This window comes from Dreissena polymorpha, chromosome 5, assembly GCF_020536995.1.
Source record: "Dreissena polymorpha isolate Duluth1 chromosome 5, UMN_Dpol_1.0, whole genome shotgun sequence".
In the NCBI taxonomy this organism is placed as follows: Eukaryota; Metazoa; Mollusca; class Bivalvia; order Myida; family Dreissenidae; genus Dreissena; species Dreissena polymorpha.
The window spans coordinates 47406680-47431364 of NC_068359.1; the positions used below are offsets into that span (position 1 = coordinate 47406680).

General features: G+C 37.8%; 1 protein-coding gene across 1 annotated transcript in view; it reads left to right on the forward strand.

The window, feature by feature from the left end:
- Positions 1 to 24685, forward strand: part of LOC127881354 (transcriptional regulator ATRX homolog) — a 72784-nt gene that overhangs the window by 16067 nt on the left and 32032 nt on the right. The window contains 9 exon segments of the mRNA XM_052429124.1: positions 6859 to 7123; positions 8098 to 8229; positions 8845 to 9024; positions 9229 to 9418; positions 10303 to 10420; positions 19752 to 19872; positions 20767 to 20900; positions 21161 to 21356; positions 21811 to 21929. Of these exon segments, the coding sequence (XP_052285084.1) occupies positions 6859 to 7123; positions 8098 to 8229; positions 8845 to 9024; positions 9229 to 9418; positions 10303 to 10420; positions 19752 to 19872; positions 20767 to 20900; positions 21161 to 21356; positions 21811 to 21929 (1455 nt within the window).

The following is a 24685-nucleotide window of genomic DNA, read 5'->3' on the forward strand; positions in this document are numbered from 1 at the left end:
CTAGCGAAAATATATTTTTTTGATGATCACGAGTAAATTAAAATCGATATTCCATCGAATCTAACAAATTCTTTTTATGTTATGCTTTTCTTGACCGTTTATTCACATTGTAAAAAAGTTAAACTGGAGAATTTTGCTGGAATAATGACGTCATTTCGTCGAAAACATGACGTCATTTCACACTTAAAAGTGAAAAATATCGATAATTTATCCTGCCTCTGTTGACCGAATAAAGCAGGGTCGAAAGAACTAGTTGATAACCGGCAATACCTCGCATGCCCGCGATCTACCGTAAGTACATATTCCTACGCGCCGATTAACATGTTCGAATATTTGACCTTGTAAATTTATTGAGACGCGTCATGAATGTTATCGTTTAATTAAATCTACATAATCCTATTTAGTTTCTTCTTTAAAATATATTATCGAACCAGCTTTCCGTATTTTTTATTTTCATTAACTTGATTTTGCAATTTATGACGTACCTAGTGTGACGTCATTTCTCTGACGAAACATACTAGTTTAAGCAAGACTCTGGATCAGAGGGACAATTTGGACGTGGTGGTTTTTAACAGTAATAATTTTTTTAAAGCATCAAATGAATCCATTACATATTTTTGATTGTTTGATTGTCCTGCATAATTGTTAACTTCGATAGCCTTTTTTTAGGAATTAAATAACTTGCCCATAGAGGATTACGATTTCGTAAACGTGTTTTGGGTCAGACTCAGAGTCTGAGAGTGGTTATCATTCGATACAAACGCTATTACAAATAGTTTGGTTTAAAATACATTTCAATAAAGGGATGAGAAAACAGGAAATGGATTGCGATGAAGGGATGGAAGAACAGAAAATGGAAGTGCATATCGTTGTTACTTTATTGTTATAAGCTTTGAATTAAAGTTTTCATTGAGGTAAATAAAAGTTTTTGTTTTGCTGTTGCATTTGTTTTCAATTTTTACCAAGAAAAGTATCACATTCTCGATTTGGTTTCAGCTCACCTGAGCACAATGTGCTCATAGTGAGCTTTTGTGATCGCCTTTTGTCCGTCGTCCGTCGTGCGGCGTCAACATTTGCCGTGTTAACACTCTAGAGGTCACATTAATCGCCCAATCTTTATGCAATTTGGTCAGAAGATTAGTCTTAATGATTTCTTGGATGAGTTAAAAAATGGTTACGTTTGCTTGAAAAACATTGCTGCCAAGGGACGGGGCATTTTTCCATATATGGCTATATATGGCTATAGTGAAATCTTGTTAACACTCTAGAGACCACATTTATTGTCCAATCTTAATAAAACTAAGTCAAAAGATTCATCCTAATAATATCTTGGACGAGTTTTAAAATGATGCCGGTTGATTGAAAAACATGGCCTCCAGGGGGCGGGGCATTTTTCCTTACATGGCTATAGTAAAGCATTGTTAACTCTCTAGAGGCCAAATTTATTTTCCGATCTTCATGAAACTTGGTCTGAAGATTAGTCCCAATGATATATTGGATGAGTTCGAAAATGGTTTTGGTAGCTTGAAAAACATGGCCACCAGGGGGCGGGGCATTTATCCTTTTATGGCTATATATGGCTTTTGTTAAACTTTGTTAACACTCTAGAGGCCACATTTATTGTCCAATCTTCATGAAATTTTATCAGAAGTTTTGTCTTAATGATATCTTGGATGAGTTCGAAAATAGTTACGTTTGCTTGAAAAACATGGCTCACAAGGGGCGGGGCATATTTCCTTATATTGCTATAGTAAAACCTTGTTAACAGTCTAGATGCCACATTTATTCTCCAATTTTCATAAAACTTGGTCAGTAGATTTCTCCCAATGATATCTTGGATGAGTTCGAAAATGGTTTTGGTTGCTTTAAAAACATGGCCACCACGGGGTGGGGCATTTTGCCGGATATGGCTATATATGGCTTTAGTAAAACCTTGTTAACACTCAAGAGGCCTCATTTATTGTCCAATTTTCATGAAATTTAGTCAGAGGATTGGTCTCAATGATATCTTGGATGAGTACAAAAATGGTCACGTTTGCTTGAAAAACATGGCTGCCTTGGGGCTTGGCATTTTTCCTTATATGGCTTTATATGGCTATAGTAAAATCTTGTTAACACTCTAGAGGCCATATTTAGTGGCCGATCTTAATGAAACTTGGTCAGAAGATTTATCCCAATAATATTTTAGACCGGTTTAAAAATGATGCCGCTTTGTTGAAGAAAATAGCCGCCAGGGGGCGGGGCATTTTCCTTATATGGCTTTATTAAAACCTTGTTTGCACTCTAGAGGCCACATTTATTGTCCGATCTTCATGAAACTTGGTCAGAAGATTAGTCCTAATAATATCTTGGATGAGTTTGAAAATAGTTTTGGTTGCTTTAAAACATGGCCACCCGGGGTCGGGGCATTTTTCCTAATATGGCTATATATGGCTTTAGTAAAACCTTATTAACACTCTAGAGGCAATATTTATTGTCCGATCATTATGAAACTTTGTCAGACGATTCGTCTCAATGAAATCTTTGATGAGTTTAAAAATGGTTCAAGTTAGCGGAAAAACACATGGCCGGCAAGGGGGAGTTGCATTTTTCCTTATATAGCTATAGTAAAACCTTGTTCACACTCTGGAAGCCGCATTTATTCTCCGATAATCATGAAACTTGGTGAGAAGATTTGTCCCAATGATATCTTGGACATTTCCGAAAATGGTTCCAGTTGCTCGAAAAACATGGTCACCAGGGGTTGGGGCATGTTTCCTTATATGGCTTCATGTATCTTCACGAAACTTTGTCAGAATATTTGTATAAATGATATCTTGTATGTGTATGAAAATGGTTCTGGTCTGTTGAAAAACGTGGCTGCCAGGTTGTTCACTTAATATCATGAAAGTTGGTTAGAACATTTGTTCTAATGATATCTTGGGCTGCATAGAACAGGTCAGTTCCTTTGAATCTCATGTGAGCGACTTTGGGCCTTTTAGGCCCTCTTGTTTTTAATGTCAGTCTTCTCATACTAATAATTCGAAATATTTGCTGAAGAGTTTTAATCTTTATTTCTTTCCATCTGAGTCTCTCGGGTGAGCAACCTAGGGCCCTTTGGGGCGTCTTGTTCTTACTCTATTTCAAAGTCACGATATTATATTTTAGCGTTTCTGATCGACAAAATCGCCAATAGCATTGAATCTGTCAGCTCGTGATTTAAGTTGAACATGTAAAAGAATATGGCGATTGTACAAAACATCAAAGTAACTCTATAAATGATATAGTATTCATTAGTTAAACAGAGCTCGGTCAGCAGCTGGAGAATGCACGTCGCGATCGGGGGAAGAGTCGCTCGCAGAAGATTTTCTTGAAGACTCCGAAGGGCGACTCTGTGAATCAAGCGAGTACCGTCATCCCTCGACTCGGACGTCCTCTCCTCCTGACTTTGCTGAATCCCAGAATTTGGAAGGATCGCTAAGCGGAATGGTAATTGTCCGTAGGAAAAAAATGGTTTCACTACATCGCCGGAAGAGGGACGGGTACAGAGGAACTGGCAGCGCAGAGTACGAGCGTGGCCGAGATACAGGCCAGGATTTCGAGGCGATGGCCCTATGAAGATAATGGAAGTGTCGAAGGTCGGCGATACCCAGTACGCTCAACGTGCTGAGGAACCCGTTCTGGGGTTCGGGTCGACAGCTTGTAAATTCTAGAGGCCATACAAGCAGCGGAGCGCGCAAGGAGCGGGAAGAAGATCTTCGTTAGTTTTCAACACTCACTTTGCAGAGTAACCTTGTAGTTTTACAGGGCAACCAGACATAATTTGTCGATAAATTGTCTACCAGTGCACATTAAAGTGTCATTTGCCACCATGCACTGGTCTATGTGGATCAAAATTATTTCGTTCGCGAATACCCGAGCAGCCGATGTGAATTTGACAAGCCACATATCAGGTATTCTGACAAAGATAGCGGAACTGTCCGAGGGTTCCCGATTGGCATTAAAAATGTGCATGTTGCAACACACCAGGTGCTGTAACTCAATATAGACGTGGAATTCAGACGTTAAGTATTTTAGGGTGAAAAATATAAATCGGAATAAATGCACACGATGAAAAGTATTGACCAATTTAAACTATAGCAGAAATACGTTAATTTACGAATTAACATTACAGTAGATGGCTCGTTCATAAAAATATTGGTGACGGTGATGAAGAGGAGTTACACGTTAATGTCAGTACGGTTCGTTCATAAAAATATTGGTGAAGGTGGAGTAGAGGAGTTACACGTTAATGTCAGTACATGAAAATGAATAAAAATGAAATTGAAACGCATTAAATGAAGCATTTAATTTCAGGCTAAAAATATTTATTATTGTTTAATTTGGTTTGATCGAGAACTTAATACAAAGCTCGTTAATAACAATACATTTATTAATAGAATGATGGTGTGGTTCATTCTTTGTTAGACTCACTGACTTTTCCTTAGCGCTAATTTAGATATAGGTTGAATTTCCTTTTTGATCTTTGTAATTATAATTGTAGTTTATGAGAATCCTGCATACAATTATTAGAGATTGTTGATCAATGGCTTTTTTCTCTTTTTCAAAATCTCACCAATGTAGACAATTAAAAGTAAATGCAGTGCCTTTAGCGCTTTGATTTTGTATGTCTACAGTTGTTTATAGTGAAACATTGTGAATACTTGTAGTCACATTTTAGTTCAATCTGAATGACACTTGATGAGTACAAATGTTGTTATCATATCTTGATTTAGTTTACTCAATTAGTTATACTCCCATTACCATTGGTAATGGGGGATATATAGGAGTCACTTTGTCGGTCTGTCTGTCGGTCGGTCGGTTTGTCGGTCGGTCTGTCTGTCGGTCTGTTCCGAAATTACAAACGATCTTCACCAAACTTGGTCACAAGTTGTATCTAGATGATGTATAGGTCAAGTTTGAATGTTGGGTCATGCCGGGTCAAAAACTAGGTCGCGGGGTCACTTATTGTGTTTTTAACCGAAAGTTTGTCCGGACCATAACTATGTCATTTATTGTTAGATTTTAAAATACTTTGGTACGTTTTTTCACCATCATGGGACGCTGTGTTGTGTGACAAAAAATACGTAGATATCTCCAAGGTTAAGGTCACACACTGAGTTCAAAGGTATAAAAATGGCCATTAATGAGCTTGTCCGGGCCATAACTATGTCTTTCATTGTGAGATTTTAAAATCTTTTGGCACATTTGTTCACCATCATTGGACGGTGTGTTGCGCGAAATAATTACGTTGATATCTCCAAGGTCAAGGCCACACTGTGAGTTCAAAGGTCAAAAATGGCCATAAATGAGCTTGTTGGGGCCATAACTATGTAATTCATTGTGATATTTTTAAATCATTTGGCAAATTTATTTACCATCATTGGACGGTGTGTCGCGCGAAAGAATTACGTCGATATCTCCAAGGTCAAGGTCATACTTCGAGTTCAAAGAGCATTATGGCCATAAATGAGCTTGTCCGGGCAATAACTATGTCGTTTATTGTGAGATTTTAAAATCATTTTGCACATTTGTTCACCATGATTGGACGGTGTGTCGCATGAAAGAATTACGTTGATATCCCCACGGTCGAGGTCACACTTAAAGTTCAAAGGTCAAAAATGGCAATAAATGAGCTTTTCCAAGCCATAACTATGTTGTTCATCGTGAGATTTCAAAATCATATAGCACATTTGTTTACCATCATTGGCCGGTGTGTCGCGCGAAACAACTACGTCGATATCTACAAGGTCAAGGTCACACACTGAGTTCAAAGGTAAAAAAATGGCCATAAATGAGCTTGTCCGGGCCATAACTATGTCATTCATTGTGAGATTTTTAAATCTTTTGGCACAGCATCATTGGACGGTGTGTTGCGCGAAAGAATTACGTTGATATCTCCAAGGTCAAGGTCACACTGTGAGTTCAATGGTAAAAAATGGCCATAAATGATCTTGTCCGGGCCATAACTATGTCATTTATAGTGAGATTTTAAAATTACTTGGTACATTTGTTCACAATCATTGGACGGTGTGTCATGCGAAAGAATTACGTCGATATCTCCAAGGTCAAGGTCACACTTGGAGGTTAAATGTGAAAAATGGCCATAAATGAGCTTGTCCGGGCCAAAACAATGGAATTCATTGTGTGATTTTAACATGACTCTGTTCATTAATTTTGTTCACAGTCATTAGACGGCGTGCCATGCGAAAGAAATCAAGAGTTCAAAGGTCAAAATGGCCATAAATAATAATGGCATAATAATTCTTAAAAATCGCCATAAATTAGATTATCTTGGTTTGTGAAGACAGCATGCAAACTAGTCTTGGTCAATTCGGCACGTGGGGGTATACGTCACGTCTGTGACAAAACTCTAGTTTTAATAATATCATCTTCAAACATGGTGACAATCTTTATGAGCATAACATTTTTTGCTCATGGTGAACTTTTGTGATCACCTTTTGTCAATAATCTGTCTTCCGTTGTGCCTCACGAATATTTGCCTTTTTAACACTGTAGAGGCCACATTTATTGTCCGATCTTCATGAAACTTTGTCAGAAGATTTGTCCCAATGATATCTTGGATGAGTTTTAAAATGGTTCAGGTCTGTTGAAAAACATGGCCGACAGGGGGGCATTAGTTGTTCATTCTTCATGAAACTTTGTTATAGCATTTGTTCCGTTGATATCTTTGGCTGCAAACAACAGGGCATTTCTTTTTATCTCAGGTGAGCTACTTAAGGCCTTTCAGGCCCTCTTGTTTCTTTTGTGTGTTGTATGTTATCCATTTTAAGTGAAATACAGCATCAACATCAATAAAGTAGTTTTTTTCATCAGCAGATTCCACAGAACCAGTCAGTAGCCCATACTGGTGTACCCAGGACTCAGGGAGCTGCTGGCTCCCAGACACAAGGGGCCCAGCCCCAGTCTGCAGACCCAGAGAAGCGCAATCTTATCCAGCAGCAATTGGTCTTGCTTCTTCACGCTCACAAGTGTCAGCGGCGTGAGCAGAGCAATGGTGGCGCGTGCACCCTGCCACACTGCAGAACCATGAAGAATGTGCTTAACCACATGACCACTTGTAGTGCTGGCAGGTCATGTCAAGGTAGCTGACATTTTTTCATCTTGCGTTCCGTACAGAATTTTGGGTGTGAGATGTTGATGTTCATCCCAGTTATAGGAATTATTTTCAAAGATGCTTGTGAATTGTATATATACGTTGTAACTCCAATATAACGCGAATTACGGGGTCCAAACTACAATATAGCGTTATAAATGGAATCGCATTGCATTTTGAGCTCATTCATTCATAAATTATTGCAAGGTTGTGTTGCCATTCGCCAATACTTGCCTTCATAAAAACAAACATACAGCATTTTTCAGAAGTGAAAAATGCTCAATGCATTATGGAACAGTGGTTTTATGGGGCATTGTTCAGATTTAATTGTAACAACCAATGGAAACTTGAGAATAAATTTGGAATGAATGCATTAAGATAATTGCATCATACTCAGTCATGCAAAAAATGTGCATCCCGGCGGTGTCCTGATTATCGCATAAAAATGAAAGTGTATTTGTATAAACATTTACCATGCGTTTAGATGGAACTAATCGACTTATTTAATTTTTCTTTGCTTGTTACTTTTTCAATTGCATTTTTGCAGACAATATTTAAATTCATATTGCCCTCAAATTTAAGGACATTAAACATGTATCGTAAAATTTGTCAAAGCAGTCAATTATTTATAAGATCATAGTAACAGCAAAAGAGCTTGAAACACATGCTATTATCACACCTGTATTGCACCAAACAATCGATGATCATACTTAAACTGTCAAATTCCTTAGTAATTGTTAGTCTCTAATCTATGATCATTTAGCCATTATGCAATCAGCACATTGAACGCCGCCATATTTTAATTTCAAGAAAACGCTTAAGACTGAAATGAATGGTTGAAGAAAATACGGTAGCCAAGACCCAGCTAAGAAATTGTTAACTTTGGTTATAGTTTAGGTTATATGTGTGATTTTTGCTTCACTAGTAAGCACCTCATATGGAGTTCCAATATCTATTTGCAGTTGCTCACTGTGCTTCATCAAGGCAGATAATCACCCACTGGAGAAACTGCTTGCGACAGGACTGTCCGGTGTGCTTACCATTGAAGCGAGCCTCTGATCGCCAGAAACAGCCTGTGGCAGTAGCAGCAGCAGGTTAAGTTTGATTTAAGAAATACGTGTAAATTGGAACGTAGTCAAAATTAATGTTTTAACAATTTACAAAACATTAAAAACATTTAAAGAATGTGTGCAAATCATGTTCCCTAAAAGTTGTGAGCAATTCGTCAGGTGACTCATGATTTCAAATAAAGCAAGGTTTATTTTTTCGTTCAAAGTCGTGGCCAGTATTGGGCCTCATTCCTGATGGGAAAAAGTATATCTTCTTTCCAAATGGTACCAAAAAAAATTGAAGGTTTCAATAATATTTTTTTTTAGATCTCTACATTTAGTTCCAATCCAGATCTTTAAGTTGAACGTTAGTGAATATAATATTGAAGACATGTTTACTTTCAATTGTTGAGCATTTGTAAGCAAAACAACATAAATTTCCCAATTTTAGTCAAAACGCCTTGATTTGTCCAATCCAAAGGAGCCTGGCCCCATTCAAAATGGTGACAAAAATCACTGTATGCTGAAACCAATTATGCATAAATGCCAAGAATGTGTTCATATTTGAACAATCAAAATATGCTTTTGGGTTAAGAGGCAATTTTAATCAAGCATTGTTGTTGATAAGTATTGTAAGCCTACATTGTTGTTGTTTGTTAGGCGCAGCACAGGCTAGCCCAGCTGTGAGTACTGGGCCACAGGCGAAGGTGAATGCTGCTACCCCACAAATCCCCTCAAACATGAATGAGGCACAAATGCAGAAGGCATACGCTGCCCTAGGACTCACCTTCAATGGGATACAGGCTTCCACCTCCAGGCCTGGACAACTAAATAATCAAGGTACTTTGTGATTATTGAATGGAAAAAATCTTAATAACTTTATTTTATAGTTATATTGAATGCATAAGCAGGGTTTTATTAGGCCTTGGGAAAAGGGGTCTAAGCCTTGAAATATTGGGTTTGGGCGACTTTGGAATAATGTTTGTGCTTTTAAACTGATATGGACTGACATTGCTAAGGTTCAGTATTGTGTGTGTGTTTCAGTGAACCTAGGTTTGAATCCAGGCCAGCCAGCGCAGGTTGGTAATTCCAATCCGACCCTGAACTCCCTCACTGCTGTGGGTGGTTTGAATGCCACAGATGGGCTGCATATTGTGGCACAGACAAACAAAGGCACACAACAGTGGCATGAGAGTGTCACACAGGATCTCAGAAATCATCTTGTTAATAAATTGTGAGTATATAGATCATGGAGTTGGTTTAATATTTCATCGCTGAGTGGCAGATATTACAGTTATCTAATTCAAATTTATAAAGTTTAAAAGAATCTTCTGGTCTGACTGGACAAGTGGAAAAATTCTAGGCCAATTCATTTAATGAAATAAAAAGAAAAAAAATGCAGATAAATTTATTAATTTGGCTTGAAATTCCTTTCATTTGATATTTAAATGAAAAAGCTGATTTACCAATGCTTACTCTCTACATCATAATTGTACAAGGGAGGAAAAGGTGTAGTTCAAATTGCATCATTGTCACGATTATTATCGTGACCATATCAAATCTCGTCTGTACAGAATAAAAAACTTAGATAGGAACCGTTAAAACACAAACATTACAAAATTGGCATATAAACATTTTTTTCCGATGTGTATCAGGTGGGCGACCTTGTTTAAATAAAACTTGTGTAAAAATATCGCTTAATATATGTTGTTAAATTAGTGAAAACAAACATCGTAACATTTTAAGGCCAGGACAAGTACTTTTATGTTCAAGATAAGGGACATATTAGGGCACTAGTCTAACAAATAAGTGCACTGAGTAGTCTGAAGAAAGGCTAATTTTAATGACTTAATTTTTGAGCGATCTCACAAATGAAAGGTCACATTGGTCGGGACTGTTCCTGAAAATATAACAAAATTGGCAAAACAAAAACCATGTTTTACTGTTGCATGATCTTTGAAAAAATTTCATAAACAAAGGGTAACAGTTACTATTTTGAATTAACAGGGTATTTCACAAATAATATTTCAAATCAAATTATATTCTTTAATTCTCTTTTTCCGTTTCAACACTTTCTGACATGACTGGTTAAGCTAAAAAGTTGCCATTTTTCTTCAGGGTTCAAGCAGCATTCTCCACTCAAGATCCAGCTGCATTAAAGGACAGAAGGATGAACAATCTTGTTGCATATGCAAGAAAAGTGGAAGGGGACATTTATGAAACAGCCAATAGAAGAGTTTGTATATTGAGCACACTACTTATTAATTCAGCAAAAATATTTAAGAAGTCTGCGTTGAAATGAAAATATATGGGTAAGCTGTACAATTGTTTAAATTGCCAGTTAGGTTAACAGCTTTTAAGTTAACATGTGCAGTGCATATGGTAATCTTTGGGCTCCCTATTGTATGTCTTTAAACTTTATTTAAAAAAAAACAATTGTTTAATTGGTCTTTGAAATTCCCTGAGGTCAAAAGTGTTTTTTTCTCTTTTTAGCTCACCTGATTACAATGTGCTCATGGTGAGCTTTTATGATCGCCTTTCTTGTGCGTTGTGAGGCGTCAACATTTGCCTTGTTAACAGAGGCCACATTTATTGTCCATTCCTTATGAATTTGGTCAGAAGTTTTGTCCCAATATTATTTTGGACAAGTTTGAAAATGGTTCTGATTGGTTGAAAAACATGGCGCCAGGGGGCGGGGCATTTTTCCTTATATGGCTATAGTAAAGCCTGGTTAACACTCTAGAGGCCACATTTATTGTCCGATCATCATGAAACTTGGTAAGAAGATTTGTCCCAATGAAATCATGGACGAGTTCGAAAATGGTTCCGGTTGCTATAAAACATGGCCGCCAGGAGGTGGAGAATTTTTTTAAATATGGTTTTACAATTATGCATATAGTAAATCCTTGTTAACACTCTAGAGGCCACATTTATTGTCCGCTTTTAATGAAACTGTGTCATAAGATTTGTCTCAATGATATCTTGGATGAATGCCCCAATTATACCTCGGACAAGTTAATGACTTCTGTTGGTTAAAAACATGGCCGCCAGGGAGCAGGTCAATTTTCCTTATATGGCTATAGTAAAACCTTGTTAACACTCTAGAGGACACATTCATTGTTCGGTCTTCATGAAACTTTGTCAGAATATTTGTCTAAATATAATCTTGGATACAGGGGTTTCACTGGCCTAAAAAAGTTGTCGCCACTTTTTTGCAATATTAAAACCCTCTGTTAATCTGACCTTGTTATTAAGAACAATCATTAAAGAAACATTACAGCTAAATTAATGTCATTAACTGTATTATTAATCTAATAACTATGATTTCCTAGAGTTACACAAATAACAAGAAGTAACACAATAAGTGTTAATACGCTTTATTTTTAAACAACTAACACATTTTTTCACATCATAAACAAAACAGGTGATCAAAATTATCATATATTTTAAACATTTCTGTAACAGAAGGCTGCATAAATATTTCAGATTTATCTATTTGAACATAAAACCACAGAACTAAGCTGTAAAATAAGCGTCATTTCCGTTAAGAAGTTACGTTAACTTCATTCTCATGATTGAAATGATACATTATGATTGTTAATGATAGGAGATATCAGATTCTATTTAATTACATTATTTCAAATCATTAACCATTGTCATCATTGTTGACAGTTTGATTGGGTTGCAAACATGACGATATCAATAAAACACTTTACTTGCGAAGCGCTAAATCCTCCTTCCCAACAAGATCTGTTTTTATTGAAATAACTACTGTCTGCCCTTTTTATACGCCCGTTCAAAACGGGACGCACACTAGTTTCACCCTTGGCGGGCGGGCGGCGTCCACATCAGTGTCCGCTCTCTTTTTCAAATAGTTATCATCCGATCTTCACCAATCTTGGTCAGAAGTTGTATTTAGAGAATATCAAAGTCAAGTTCGAATATGGGTCATGCGGGGCCAAAAACTAGGTCACGAGGTCACTTAGTGCATGTCAAGCATTTAGCATTGAAGTAGTTTTTACACGATCTTCACCAAATATGGTCAGAAGTTGTGTGGAGATGATATCTAGGTCAGGTTCAAATATGGGTCATGTCGGGTTAAAAACTAGGTCACGGGGTCACATAGTACATTTCACGGATTTAAAATGGTGTCCGCTCTCTAAATGAAGTTGTTTTTATCTGATCTTCACCAAATTTGGTCAGAAGTTGTGTCTAAATGATATCTAGGTCACGTTCAAATATGGGTCATGCTGAGTCAAAAACTAGGTTACGAGGTCGCTTAGTGCATTTCAAGCATTAAGCATGATGTCCGCTCTCTAATTGAAGAAGTTTTCATCCGATCTTAACCAAATTTGGTCAGAAGTTGTGTCTAGATGATATCTAGGTCAAGTTCAAATATGGGTCATACCGGATCAAAAACTATTTCTCGAATTCACTTCGTGCATTTCAAGCATTTAGCATGGTGTCCACTCTCTAATTGAAGTAGTTTTAATCCGATCTTCATCAAATTTGGTCAGAAGTTGTGGCTTAATGATATCTAGGTCAAGTTCAAATATGGGTCATGCCGGGTCAAAAACTAGTTTATACGGTTTCTTAGTGCATTTCAAGGAATTAGCATGGTGTCACTTATATGGTAAAGTTATCAAGTTGTCCAAAACATTCAAACGGGCTTATCTTGTGACAGTTTTGCACTTTTGTTCATGTTAAATTTTATCATGATTGATGACTGTTAAAAAATTAGAAATCAATTCCAAAAAATGTGCAGATTAACCTTGTTTTGAAGAAAACCGCATTTCCGCATTCAAAAATATGTTTAATTTTAAAGATAATCTTTAACAGGTTGTCACTTTTATCTGGAACAAAGGGGAAATAAGCGATAACTATCAATGACCCCGGGTCTTGTTTGTACGCAATTTGATGACTAAATATGCTTCAGTTATTTGCCAGACGAGATAAAATAAAAATTAGCATAGACTACAATTTCAGTGTCAGTTATGAAATTCGCCAAGAAAAGACTTGTCTCGACAAATTGAAAATATGCTGAAAGTTGCGACAATTGCGATCGGCAGCAACCCCCCTGGGAAGAGTTCTAAAAAAAAATCGGTTGGTTAAAAAACATGGCCGCTAGGGGTCGGGGCATTTTTCATTATACGAGTTTAGTAAAACATTGTTTACACTTTAGAAATCACATTAATTGTCCAATCTTTCTAAAACTTGGTCAGAACTTTTTTCTAATGATATCTTGGATGAGTTTGAAACTGGTTGTAGTGAGTTGAAAACATGGCCGCTAGGGTTTGGGGCTTTTTTCATTTTATGGTAATAGTAAAACCTTGTTACCACTCTAAAAGTCACATTTATAGTCCAATCTTTATTATACCCTCACAAACGTTGTTAAGGGTGGGTTTATAGAAGTGAGCTTGTCTGTCGGTCGGTCTGTTGGTCTGTCGGTCTGTATTAAGTGTCCTCTCTCTAATTCAAGTTGTTTTCATCCGATCTTCACCAAACTTAGTCAGATTTTGTACCTAGTTGATGTCTAGGTCAAGTTCGAACATGGGTCATGCCGGGTCAAAAACTAAGTCACTGGGTCACTTAGTGCGTTTAAAACATTGAGCATGGTGTCCGCTCTCTAATTACATAGTGTTAATGTCATAAATAAGCTACCTGCTATCTATTAGCTTTCTCCTTTCCAAGCGGAATTAACTTATCTGGAATTTTTAACTGGGAATCGGCCACCTCCATACCGTAATAGAGACCAGGTTAAACATAGCGCAATGCAACCTAGGCAAAAACCGGTAACCAACCCTCAACATTCTTTCCGGATCGACCAGGTGTATACGTGTCTTTCACGGCTCTGATTTGAAAATTGATTTTTTTATTTATTTCACTTGGTTGATAGGGGTTTTGAATAGATAAATTGTGTTATTTATCTTTTTACTTCACATTCGAATAAATTTATGTGGATTAAATGGACTTTTGTTTCATTTGTAAAGGTAAGCCATGATTGTATTTATTGAAAAATGGTTTAATTCTACCATGCTGGGTGTTTTACGGTCCGGTCCGGTCACCGGTCATCATCTCTCAACGGGGACCGGTCCGGTCACCGGTCAGAAGAAGAAGTCTTTCATAATCACCGGACTATTTTTCTTCTTCGTCGAAGGACTCATCATCGTCAACGAGCTGCCACCATAGATACAACAGGGTAGACATCGGACGAGCTTTTCTTCATTGAGCACAACAGGATAGTCATCGAACACACCTCTCCTTCGTTGAGCATAACAGGATAGTCATCTTATGGCATCCACACATGTTGCAGTCACTGCACCATATTTGTATACGAACACTAGTTCGTTAAACTTTCAGGCTTCGGGATTAGGTGTTCATTTCTTCACTACGACTACAATGGACACTTTATGCCTATTAATAATAATAATCTACCGTTGTTTTCCGGTTAACATTATCAGATGACTAAGTGGATGGTCATTGTTCTGCACCAGATATTTCCATTCTGACGCAGTTGTATTATACCGATCCGGTCCGATCACCGGACATCGGTCACCATTCACCGGTCATATCACCGGTCACTGGTCACCGGTCAGAATAACTAGTCGTTCATCATCATCGGATTATGTTTTCTCCTCTTCTTCGTTATCATCATCGGACTATTCTTCCTCCTCTTCTTCGCCATCGAATGAATTTTCGTCGTCTGCTTTAATGATGTCTCATCGCCATCGGATTGGACTTTGGGCACGCTCTTCTTTTCCGAGCAGTTCTCGACATTGATATCAGGCCATATTGATTCCACCATATTTCGGTCTTTAACCGGTAACGTCACTGGCATATTAAGACTGGTTCGTTCACCTGGCTACAGTCACCGGTCATTGACCAGTCCGGTTCGATTACCAGTTACCAATCACCGGTATTACTGTTATCGGTCATAATTTGTAGCCTTACGGGTATCTTCTACCTTTGGTTACCAAATCATCTCCGCTGACTTAGTCTATGGTTGATTTTCCTCACCAGCTAATCCATTCTGGTACTGGATATGAACTACTAATACCAGAAGATTATGAAATACTTCTATCAGTTATTTCTACTTCTCTCTCAGTCGGCTATATGCAGACTACTGGTTTTGCAGATGTTTCGGCTGAGGCGGGCTCGCAGTCTTACCTCGAGATCGAATTTTACTATTTGACCTCTATTAATCAGATCTATAATTTATGTTCAAGACCCTACGGGTGAATTCTTAAACCGCCTTTACCTGTCACGGAACAGTTGGGAAACATACTAGCAGGATTAGCAAGACGACATTTTGTGTCGACTTCTGCTTTTCTATTGCTCCTACGACAGTGCATGTTTTCAAGTTACTGGAATCAATAATATTTCTGCTGCATCGTCAAGAAGTCCCTCAGGACATGACTAAGCCTACACCGCTTGATGGCGGTAAAGGTACTAGTCCCCTGTATCTGACCTGACGAACAATTTGGATTTGTTTCCAAACTGTCGGGTCAGATTTCTGACATCATATTTTCGCTTATAGAGCCAGTTGTTTCTACTTGACAACTGAGAGAGGGCTGATACATAGCACTGTCTATCAGCTCAACCGCATGGCGGCCACAATCTTGAAGATGACTTGGAAGCTATTGAACTCAGATCTTATATGCTAAGGATTTGGAAGGACCTCATCCTATAACAGATCGTATTCCTATCGAAATTCGTCTGGTTAGGATTCTTGAAATTGAGGGCTTAACCAAGGTAACTCCTTTGGTTTTCACCTTTTCTGCGACCACACCTCCGATGCCGGAGGTACCACTTTCAGTCATATGTTCGTACTTTGCAAATCGATGACTACGCGGGCTTTATTCTCCAGGATTTTAAAGGCGCCTTTTATTGGTTCAAGAAAGAGGCTACTGTAAATAGGGCATAGACTTAAAAGTGTTCAACACGTTCCTATTCTACCAATTTTCAAGTTTGTTGGGAGTGGGAAAGTTCGGCTTGCCGTTATTTTTTCCCCCACCCATCCTTGAATAATGATTTTGGCAACCGGTCGATATTTACCGAGCCGGTCACCGGTCTTTCTGCTGAAACGTCTTTTCTTATGTCCGTTTCAGCTTTATTTTTAAGTTTATTGGAATTGATCGCATGATTATTCAATGACACAGATTGCCATCTTTTTGTCATTATTTCCCACTATTCAGAAGTGTCTACACTATTAGATATTTTTGGTAGGAGTATAGTTTCTTCTACCACAACCTTCTTTACATCTTATACAGATGTGAGCAGGGAAGGCTGGGGACGATCACCTGGAACTACTTATTCTGATATTCTCTAGTATGTGGTATCCTAATGAATATCACCTGCACATCTACATCTGGAAAAGCGAGCATTCTTTTGAGCTGTTTTTCATTTACAACACATTTTCACGTCTCCTTTGTGATGGTTTCAGCTAACACACATCGGTCGTGGTTGGTCGTGGTTACACCCAGACACAGAGGTGAAACTATTATTACTCCTTGTATCTGAAAACCAGGAATTTATTCGTTATTTGCAAGAACATTAATTTTTCTCTATCATTCTACACATAGCAGGTCGCCTCAACGCCCTGTTGGACATTTTTGTCATGCAGTGTTTTGTGTTGCTTAGTCATTTCATAAGGAAATGGTTAAATTGAAATTCTCTTTCGTTTAGTTTCTCGAGAATTCGGTTTAAATGAATGTGATTTGTGCATGCACAGAAGTGTTTTACAAAATCGCAGATCGCAGTGTAAATACTGAACAAAGTGAACGCATTTCACAGGAATTATTCAGCAGCGTGTGCGATTGTTATACATTCGTCCGTTTGACATCAACTGGATACTAACGTTTATATTTCATCCATTTTATTCATTGGAATATCTTGGTGAGCTTTTGCCATATTTTCATGGTTTCTACTTGGTGTACCATGGATTATGGTTTTACGACCTTTTCAGTTTCCTTTGCAATTTTTGTCAGGAAACTTTTTTACAGGTCAAATATCATACTTCAGAGAGACATATTTTATAATAATCAAAACATGTGCCATTACATGTCTGGCCATTATTTAGTAGTTTCTACAGAAGAACGTTTTTCTGTTACAGATTTAACCCTTGTTACTTTCTATGAGGTTCTCTGGAAATTCTTTTTTACTGGGTATTCGAGAGCATATTTATGACCTTAATCCCACTGCTAGATGCATAGAGGTTTTTCTCATCTTTTTCTTTGATGATAAGAAATTTGTTTTCATCTCCATCAAAGGATACAGATTATGCCTTCGTATGCCTTGGTTTTTGTAAATGATCACAACTCTTTGCTGTCTTACCTATTTTGGAACTGATCCAAGTTGTGGAACTTCAACACTATGTTTTTCGTTCCCTTACTTTCTTAAGAGGATTTAGCTTGTGTTATTGGGTTACTTAATACGCTTCCTATGAACCTTTTTATCAGGCTTATTAACAATTCCAATATAATTTTAAGACGGTTTTCCTTCTCATAATGGTTAAACCATACGGAGAAGTGAAATTCATGCTTTTTCTGTTGAATAAGACCACTTTCAGTTTGATCTGATGGCGCGTTATTTTGTTGTGACAGCCAGGATTTCTTGCTTAATATCAACCCCTCTATATGGCTTCTTAAAATCTTCAAGATTCCAAGTTTTTCTTAAACTGGTAGACATAAAGATGAGGATAAACTTCTATGGCCAATCGGGGCTTTGAAGTTCCATCTCAGAGGTGTTGGTCCAATCGAGGTTCTCAAAAGACACTCTTCATTTCCCTGAAAAAGGGGGGAGGGGAGATGTGTCTGCGGCTTCTATTTTCCGGGTTGGACCGTGACTAAGGAAGGTTTACTCTTATCTCTAATATAAGGATTAATTCCTGAATGAATTAAGAGCTCTGTCTGTTTCATGGGCGTATATTAATCACACTCAACTTTCTGACGTGCTCCAATCTGTTTTCTGGAGGAATCCGACCACCTTTTTCATCTTTTTACCTTCGTTCTCTGAAGTGCCAACAATACAATTTGTATATGTTTGGTCTCGTTGTGTTTTCAATAACGGTAGTGTCTTTTACGACATTGACATACTTACTCTGTCCGAGAAGTCACAATTAATACTGTTCTAACGAAGATTAGCTGATTACCCTTGTTTTGGGTTTTGCTATCATTAGCTGATAACCTAGTATATGGGTTCTACTGTGATGGGAAAATATATAATAACCTTCCCTCTGCAGCTGCAAAATCAGCTAAAAGATAGCAGGTAACGTATTTATAACATTTAAACATTTTTTTGAAGTAAAATTCATTTTTATTAATAAATACTTACCAGCTATCGGTAAGTCCCACCTCATACCCCGCTATTCGATTAATATTTGTGTATATATATTGAAAGAATACTGAGGATTGGTTACCGGTTTTTGCCTAGGTTGAATTGCACTATGTTTAACCTGGCCTGTATTACGGTATGGAGGTGGCCGGTTCCCAGTTAAAATTCCGGATGAGTTAATTCCCCTTGGAAAGGAGAAAGCTAATTCATAGCAGGTAAGTATTTAATAATTAAAATGAATTTAACTTTTAAAAAAAATCATCCGATCTTCACCAAACTTTTCAGAAGTTGTATCTAGATGATGTGTAGGTCAAGTTTGAATATGGGTCATGCTGGGCAAAAAACTAGGTCAAGGGGTCGCTGAGTGAGTTTTTTAACATTTAGCATGGTGTCTGCTCTCTAATTCAAGTAGTTTTCATCCGATCTTTACCAAACTTGTTCAGAAGTTTTATCTAGACGTTCTTAAGGCCATGCCAGATCAAAAACTAGGTCACGGGGTCACTTTGTACGATTAACACATTCAGCATGGTGTCCGCTCTCTAATTCAAGTAGTTTTCATCCAATCGTCACCACAGTTGGTCAGAAGTTGTATCTAGATGATGTGTAGGTCAAGTTCGAAGATTGGCCATGTGCCGGGTCAAAAACTAGGTCACGGGGTCACTTAGTGCGTTTTGAACATTGAGCATGCTGTCCGCTGTTATTTTGTGAAGACAACATGCAAAATAGTCTTTGTCAATGCGGCATGTGGGGGTATTCGTCACGTCTGTGACAAAGCTCTAGTTGAACTTGGTAAGAACATTTTTTGTATTGATATCTTGGATTAGTGCAATATTGAATTACATAGAATAATGACAAGAAACAACTTTTTCTCAACCCCAAAAGCCAACAGCTTCGATATTTGTTTTGTAACATCAGATTGCAGTCCATTTCAAAGGTAATTCCAATCATAACCCTAATGATCTTGACTCTCTTGTTAAAATTTAACGATGATCAGACATTCCAAAGAATGGGTATCAGAACCAAAGGTGAAATACACATTTAATCCACATTAACCCAATATAATATAGACTGTATCAGTAATTCCTGCTACTGACCACTCAGAGTGTTCGTCAGGCATTTTAAAGAATGTTTGTAAAATAATTGCTATAACTCGCTTTTGACAGAGCTATTTACTCAATGTATCATACTTTCATGGGAACAACTTACAATACCAAAATGAGTAATTGTTTAAACAGGAGGAATATTACCATTTTTTGGCGGAGAAGATCTATAAAATCCAGAAAGAGTTGGAGGAGAAGCGTATCCGTCGCCGTGAGGAACAACACAAGCAGCAGGGTGCAGGGACAGATGTACCAGGTATGGACCCAATCAGGCCTGTTGCCCAAGCCAGTCAGTTGGGCTTCTTATGCTCTGATATTTTTGTTATCCCCGCCATAGGCGGAAGGATATTGTTTTTGCGTTGTCCGTCCGTCCGTCTTTCCATCCGTCTTTCCGTCCGCCCGGAGCCATTTCTTGGAAGTGCTTTGGCGGATTTCATTGAAACTTGGTATGAGTATGTATATGGATAAGAGGATGATGCACGCCAAATAGCATTGTACACCATCTGTTAATAACAGAGTTATGGCCCTTTGTATCTTGAAAAAATGCTTTTTTGAGTGTCAAATATAATACTTTTGTGTCCAGAAGTATATTTGCGGGGGATATCAATTAAAATGATTTGCTTGTTTTGTGAAGAATTATGTTGTGAGTTTTGTTTGACATTTTAAAGAGCAAAACATGATTGTACTGTCTATTGATTGGATAATATACATAGGTTTTAAACTGGATTCTTTCCTTCCTTTACATGGCAATATTATTGAAAAATATAAGGATCTGATTGAAAATGAAGACTTTTTGTAAAATTCTATGTGGATTATGCTGTTTTCTTTACCTTAAAGGTTTGAAAATCACATTTTACAAAACTTAAATTGGTAAGTATTTAACTTAATATGATATTTAAAGTCGCCGTGGCGAAATGGATATGGTGTCCGTCTAGCTGCCAGGAGGTCACGGGTTGGATCCCCACTGTGGAAGCATTCTTTAGATCTCCCACAAAGACACCAAGGACTGGTTCTAGTCCCAGGAAACGGGCACGAGAATGTTTCAAATAAATCTAAAGCTTTCCATGCAATCAAGCCAAAAAAGGTTTAACTTTATATAATGATATAGTAAACAGAGGAGTCAATAGTTTGTGTACTTTAAATGTTTCAGATGGTCCAAGGTCTAACCCTACGTCCAGCTTGCCTGGTGACCTGTTTTGCAACCAGACCAGCATAGCAACCCTTGGTATTGGCCCCAGAATGACTGCCATGCAGCCGGGATCCAGTCGAACCACACCTCCACTTGTAAGTATTCGAATTAATTTGCACTGATTTACGTTATGTCCATCCTCTTTCTACTCTTCATATATTTATTGTAATGAACTAATTGAGACACATCACATTATTGTTCTTTTGGCTTCCAGATGAACCTACCATCGATCCCACCACAAATGAACCCTGGTCTTAACACTCAGCAGTTTGAGCCCATGTGCGCACGCATGCCAGGCCATATAATGAACCACCCCAAAGCTGTCAGCTAACTGAATGTTTGTGTATGTTTGTAGGTGAACCAGGAGCCTGGTATGCGGTCAGTTAAAGAGGAGCTGACCGGTCTGGACACTGGTGGGGTGTCCACACCCAAAACGGAGCCCCTGGACTCCAGTGATGACATGAAGTCAAACCCGATGGACACCAGCAAGCCCTCAGGCACCACCCCAGTTACCTCACCTGCACAGCTCAAACCTCCTAGGTCAAAGAAAAGTGAGTATGAATCACAGTAGGCATTTTCGTTTTATGACAATTTGGAATCCCTGTGAACACTTCGGTTGTCTCACTTTTTGCATAGTCAGAATAAAACATTATCAAAACATTTATTCTGAGGATATCTATCTAAGATGGGCTGAAAAATGGTTCTAGGTAAAAATCAATTTCAGAAGACATATTTGTTATACATGCACCACAAAAGCTGCTTAGATTTGTTTAGTTACTTAGGTTCTCAGGCGAGCAACATAGGGCCTTTTTGTTTGGTGGAATGAGGTTACATGATTCATTTACTGCAAAAGACCATGAGGATAATCCATCAACACTTAATTTTTTTATATTACAAAATTTGTAACTGCCAAGTGCGGTACATTATCAACTGTTATCTTATGAAGGATATTTCTGATATTGGTGAAGAATACATAACAAAACACTCAATTTTGTGTACTTTCAGTTTTCAAGCCAGACAAGTTGCGCATGGCATTGATGTCAACTCTTGAAAAGTTGAATCGACAAGACCCAGAATCCCTGCCTTTTAGGCAGCCAGTTGATCCTGTGGCTCTCCAGATACATGTGAGTTTCACATTGTATTTGTGTGCGGCTATTATGCAGACTTAGTGAGGGATTGCTGTTGGCAACAGTTGGGGAAGGTCATTCTTTCTAAAAAGTGAAAACACTATTTCGGCTCAATGCCTTTAATTCGTATGGAGATATGTTGCTTTTTTTAAGTGCCTATGACACTTAGATGTAGATCCTGCGTTCAAAGTTTTCTTTTTGTTAATTTATTTAGAGTTTTTATGCCACTGGATTGAATGAGCGGGGGTATTATATTGTTTTTGGCCTGTCTGTCTGTCATTGTATGTGTGTGTCTGTCACAAAACGTTGGCCATAACCTCTGCAATATTGAAGAAAGCAACTTGACATTTGGCATGCATGTGTATCCCATGGAGCTGCACATTTTGAGTGGTAAAAGATCAAGGTCATCATTCAAGGTCAAAGGTCAAATATATGGCTTCAAAGCGGCGCAGTAAGGGGCATTGTGTATCCCAAACACAGCTCTTGTTTGTATTTAATATTTTTAGCCCACCTGAGCACAATGTGCTCATGATCAACTTTTGTGATCGCCTTTTGTCCGTCGTCCGTCGTGCGGCGTCATTATTTGCCTTGTTAACTCTCTAGAGGCCACATTTATTTCCAATCTTCATGACATTTGGTCAGAAGATTGGTCGAAATAAGATCATGGTTGATATCAAAAATGGTTACGTTTGCTTGAAAAAACATGGCTGCCAATGGGCGGGGCATTTTCCTTATATGGCTATATATGGCTATAGTAAAATCTTTTTAACACTCTAGAGGCCACATTTATTGTCCGATCTTCATGAAACTTAGCCAGAAAATTTATCCTTATAATATCTTGGACAACTTTTTAAATGATGTCGGTTGGTTTAAAAACATGGCCGCCAGGGGGGGCGAGGCATTTTTCCTATTATGGCTATAGTAAAACCTTGTTAACACTCTAGAGGCCACATTTATTTTCCGATCTTCATGAAACTTAATCAGAAAATTCGTCCCAATGATATCTTGGATGAGTTTGAAAATGGTTTCGGTTGCTTAAAAAACATGGCCACCAGAGGGTGGGCATTTTTCCTTATATGGCTATATATGGCTTTAGTAAAACCTTGTTAACACTCTAGAGGCCACATTTATTTTCCGATCTTCATGAAACTTGGGCAGAAGATTTGTCCCAATAATATCTTGGATGAGTTCGAAAATGGTTTCGGTTGCTTTAAAAACATTGTCTCCAGGGGGCGGGGCATTTTTCCTTATATGGCTATTTATTGCTTTAGTAAAACCTTATCAACACTCTAGAGGCCACATTTATTGTCTGATCATCATGAAACTTGGTCAAAAGATTAGTACCAATAATATCTTGGATGAGTTTGAAAATTGTTCCTGTTGGCGGAAAAACATGACCGCCAAGGGGGCGTGGCATTTGTCCTCATATAGCTATAGTAAAACCTTATCAACACTCTAGAGGCCACATTAATTGTCTGATCATCATGAAACCTGGTCAGAAGATTTGTCCCAATGATATCTTTGACGAGTTTGAAAATGGTTCCAGTTGCTTGAAAAACATGGCCACCATGGGGCGGGGTATTTTTCCTTATATGGCTTCATGAATCTTCATGAAACGTTGTCAGAATATTTGTTTTAATGATATCTTGGATGTGTATACAAATAGTTCTGGTCTGTTGAAAAATGTGGCTGCCAGGGTGTTCACTTGTCATGAAAGTTGGTAAGAACATTTTTCTAATGACATCTTGGGCTGCACAGAACAGGTCAGTTCCTTTGAATCTCAGGTGAGCGACTTTGGGCCTTTCCATTGACAGCACATTCCCACTGATGTGGGAATAACACAATTTTCACATGACATGATATGATTGTCAACATATAATCACTAGTAGTTTTTCTGTTAAAACCTAGAGCTTAAAATGCTTTTTGATGCAGAATATAGCCCCTAATGATAGATAAGATGCATTTTAAAGATTCCCAATCATCAATTTTTTGCGACTCAATTTTTTCCCAATTCATTGATTTCGCGACACGTTTTTTTCCCAATTTGAAGATTTCACGACGCGAAAAATTTCCGATGGTAAAGGTACAGGAGGTACAGGAACCTTTCCCAATTGGGGAAAAAACGCTGTACTTTATAAAGTATGTTGATTTCTATTGATGGCTTACAAAAATTATGGAAAGATCTAGAGCAAAATAGTTTGCTTGGCCCTGCTGCTTTTTTGCTAAGCCCCCTCCTGCCCTTCTGGACTGGTCAACACAAAAGTCTAAACATCTTTTCTTTTAATGTATGTCATGTTTTGCAAATATTTAAAGGAAAATGAAAAGACAATGCTTAAAAGCCTTTATTACTGGTGTTTGACCTCTTTTTGAGCAAAGCTTATTAGAAGAGAATGTTGCTGCACTGGTACTGCTTCCATCCTGCATCTTTAATGCATCAACCTGCTCTGATTGTTATCTTAACCTTATAAATATAATAATCTTGATATATTTATGGCTTATCTGAAAATTTTAATAAATGCAAATATTTTTGGCTTAACTAAATAAAATGTGTGTACATGTTTATGGCTGAACTAAATAAAATACAAGTACATGTACATATTTTGGCTACCTACAGTAAACAAAATAACATGTATAGCAGCATGTATAATGCATGTAGAATTCTATTTATTCTTTCATGTACAGAGGAACTGAATGATGTAAAATAGTTACGAACATAAACTTCTTATAGAACCTTTAATTTTCTATAGCTAATT